The sequence below is a fragment of the Charadrius vociferus genome, unplaced genomic scaffold (genome assembly GCF_000708025.1).
Source record: "Charadrius vociferus isolate BGI_N301 unplaced genomic scaffold, ASM70802v2 scaffold960, whole genome shotgun sequence".
Lineage (NCBI taxonomy): Eukaryota > Metazoa > Chordata > Aves > Charadriiformes > Charadriidae > Charadrius > Charadrius vociferus.
The window spans coordinates 38,160-39,525 of NW_009646519.1; the positions used below are offsets into that span (position 1 = coordinate 38,160).

The 1,366-nt window shown below is 70.6% G+C and overlaps 1 protein-coding gene across 1 annotated transcript in view; it reads left to right on the forward strand.

Annotated features, from left to right (window-relative positions):
• Positions 1 to 1,366, forward strand: part of GPR179 (G protein-coupled receptor 179) — a gene marked incomplete at its 5' end in the record, with an annotated part of 10,450 nt that continues 9,084 nt past the window's right edge. Inside the window, 2 exons of the mRNA XM_009885089.1 lie at positions 1 to 467; positions 1,262 to 1,364. Of these exons, the coding sequence (XP_009883391.1) occupies positions 1 to 467; positions 1,262 to 1,364 (570 nt within the window). The remainder of the gene's footprint in view (positions 468 to 1,261; positions 1,365 to 1,366) is intronic.

A 1,366-nucleotide genomic window follows, 5' to 3' on the forward strand; every position in this document is an offset into this window, starting at 1 on the left:
CGCGACGCCAGCGTGGCCGAGGACGTGGAGTGGTACCAGGCGCTGGTCCGCAGCCTGGCGGAGGGGCACCCATGGGTGCGCCGGGCGGTGCTCGCCCTCGACGCCCACCCGCTGGCCGCCAAGCCCCGGCTGATGCTGCAGGCCACCAAGGGGGACGGGGAGATCCTGCTGCAGGACGTCTCCGCCGCCGCCCCCAGTCTCGGCAACCTCAGCTGGGACAACGAGTGGTTCAACGCCCTCAAATCCCAGCGGAACCCCCTCCTCCGCAAGCGCCTGCTCAGCAATGACCTGCGCAGCATGGAGACCCCCAAGTGGCAGCGGGGTGACAGCTACGTGGGGGAGCCGCGCCACGTGCGGTGGTCCCCACCATTCCTCGAGTGCCGAGACGGCAAGTTCCTGCCCTCCTGGGCGGTCACGCTCTCCTCTGCCTTCTACGGGCTCAAGCCGGACCTCAGCCCGGAGTTCAAGTAAGTGGTACCCGGAGGGTCTTGGGGGGGTGTAAGAGGGCTGTGGGGTTCCCCATGTGCGTGTTGGGGGGTGCAGCTGGAGGCATCACCCTGGGGTGCAGGCAGGAGGGGGCAGGGGGTATGCCAGCCCCCTGCCTGCGTCCCCGTGCGTGGGTGGGTGGGGGGAGAGTGTGCGTGCGTGGGTATTCGCACGTCCACAGGCACGGAGCTGCCCCCACTCCCCCCTGGGTCATCCCCGCGCTGCCCACCTCGGGCTGCCATCCCCAAAAACCCCCCTGCCGTGGGGGTGGGTGAGCTGGGACGGGGTCCCTCCTGGGAGCTGGGGGGCATCCCCGGGCTGGTGGGTCCCTACCGCACCGCCGGCACCCCCCGGGTGAGGAGCCACGGTGGGAGGCACTGGGGAGGGAAGGGGGCAGTTGGGTTGAGTCCTGGGGAGGGGACATGGCCCCATTTCCAAGGGAGAAGCCCCATCCCCCTCGGAACACCCAGGGAAGAGGGTCGGTCCCGCAGGGCGAGGGGTGACACACAGGGGCCACCGCAGAGGCTCCTATTTGCCAATCGGTTGCGTTAAAGCCCCTCTTGAGAGGTGGAATTCACCCCCCGGAGCTGCTGCCGCTGTCCCTGTCCCTGTCCCTGTCCCAGCTCCAGCCTCCCCCAGACACAGCTGTTGTCCCCCTAGCCCGCACACTGGCCCCAGCCCCCCCCCTGCGGCTGCCCAGGCGGGGTGGGGGGCAGGCGGTGGGCACAGGGACGCCGTGTGCGGCCCCCGGGGCCGACCCCATCCCTCTGCGCAGGGGCGTCGTGCGGGTGGACATCGAGCTGCGGGACGTGGCCATCGACCAGTGCTCCAGCGGGCCGGGCTGGTTCGCGGACACGCACCGCTGCGACCTCAAACGCAC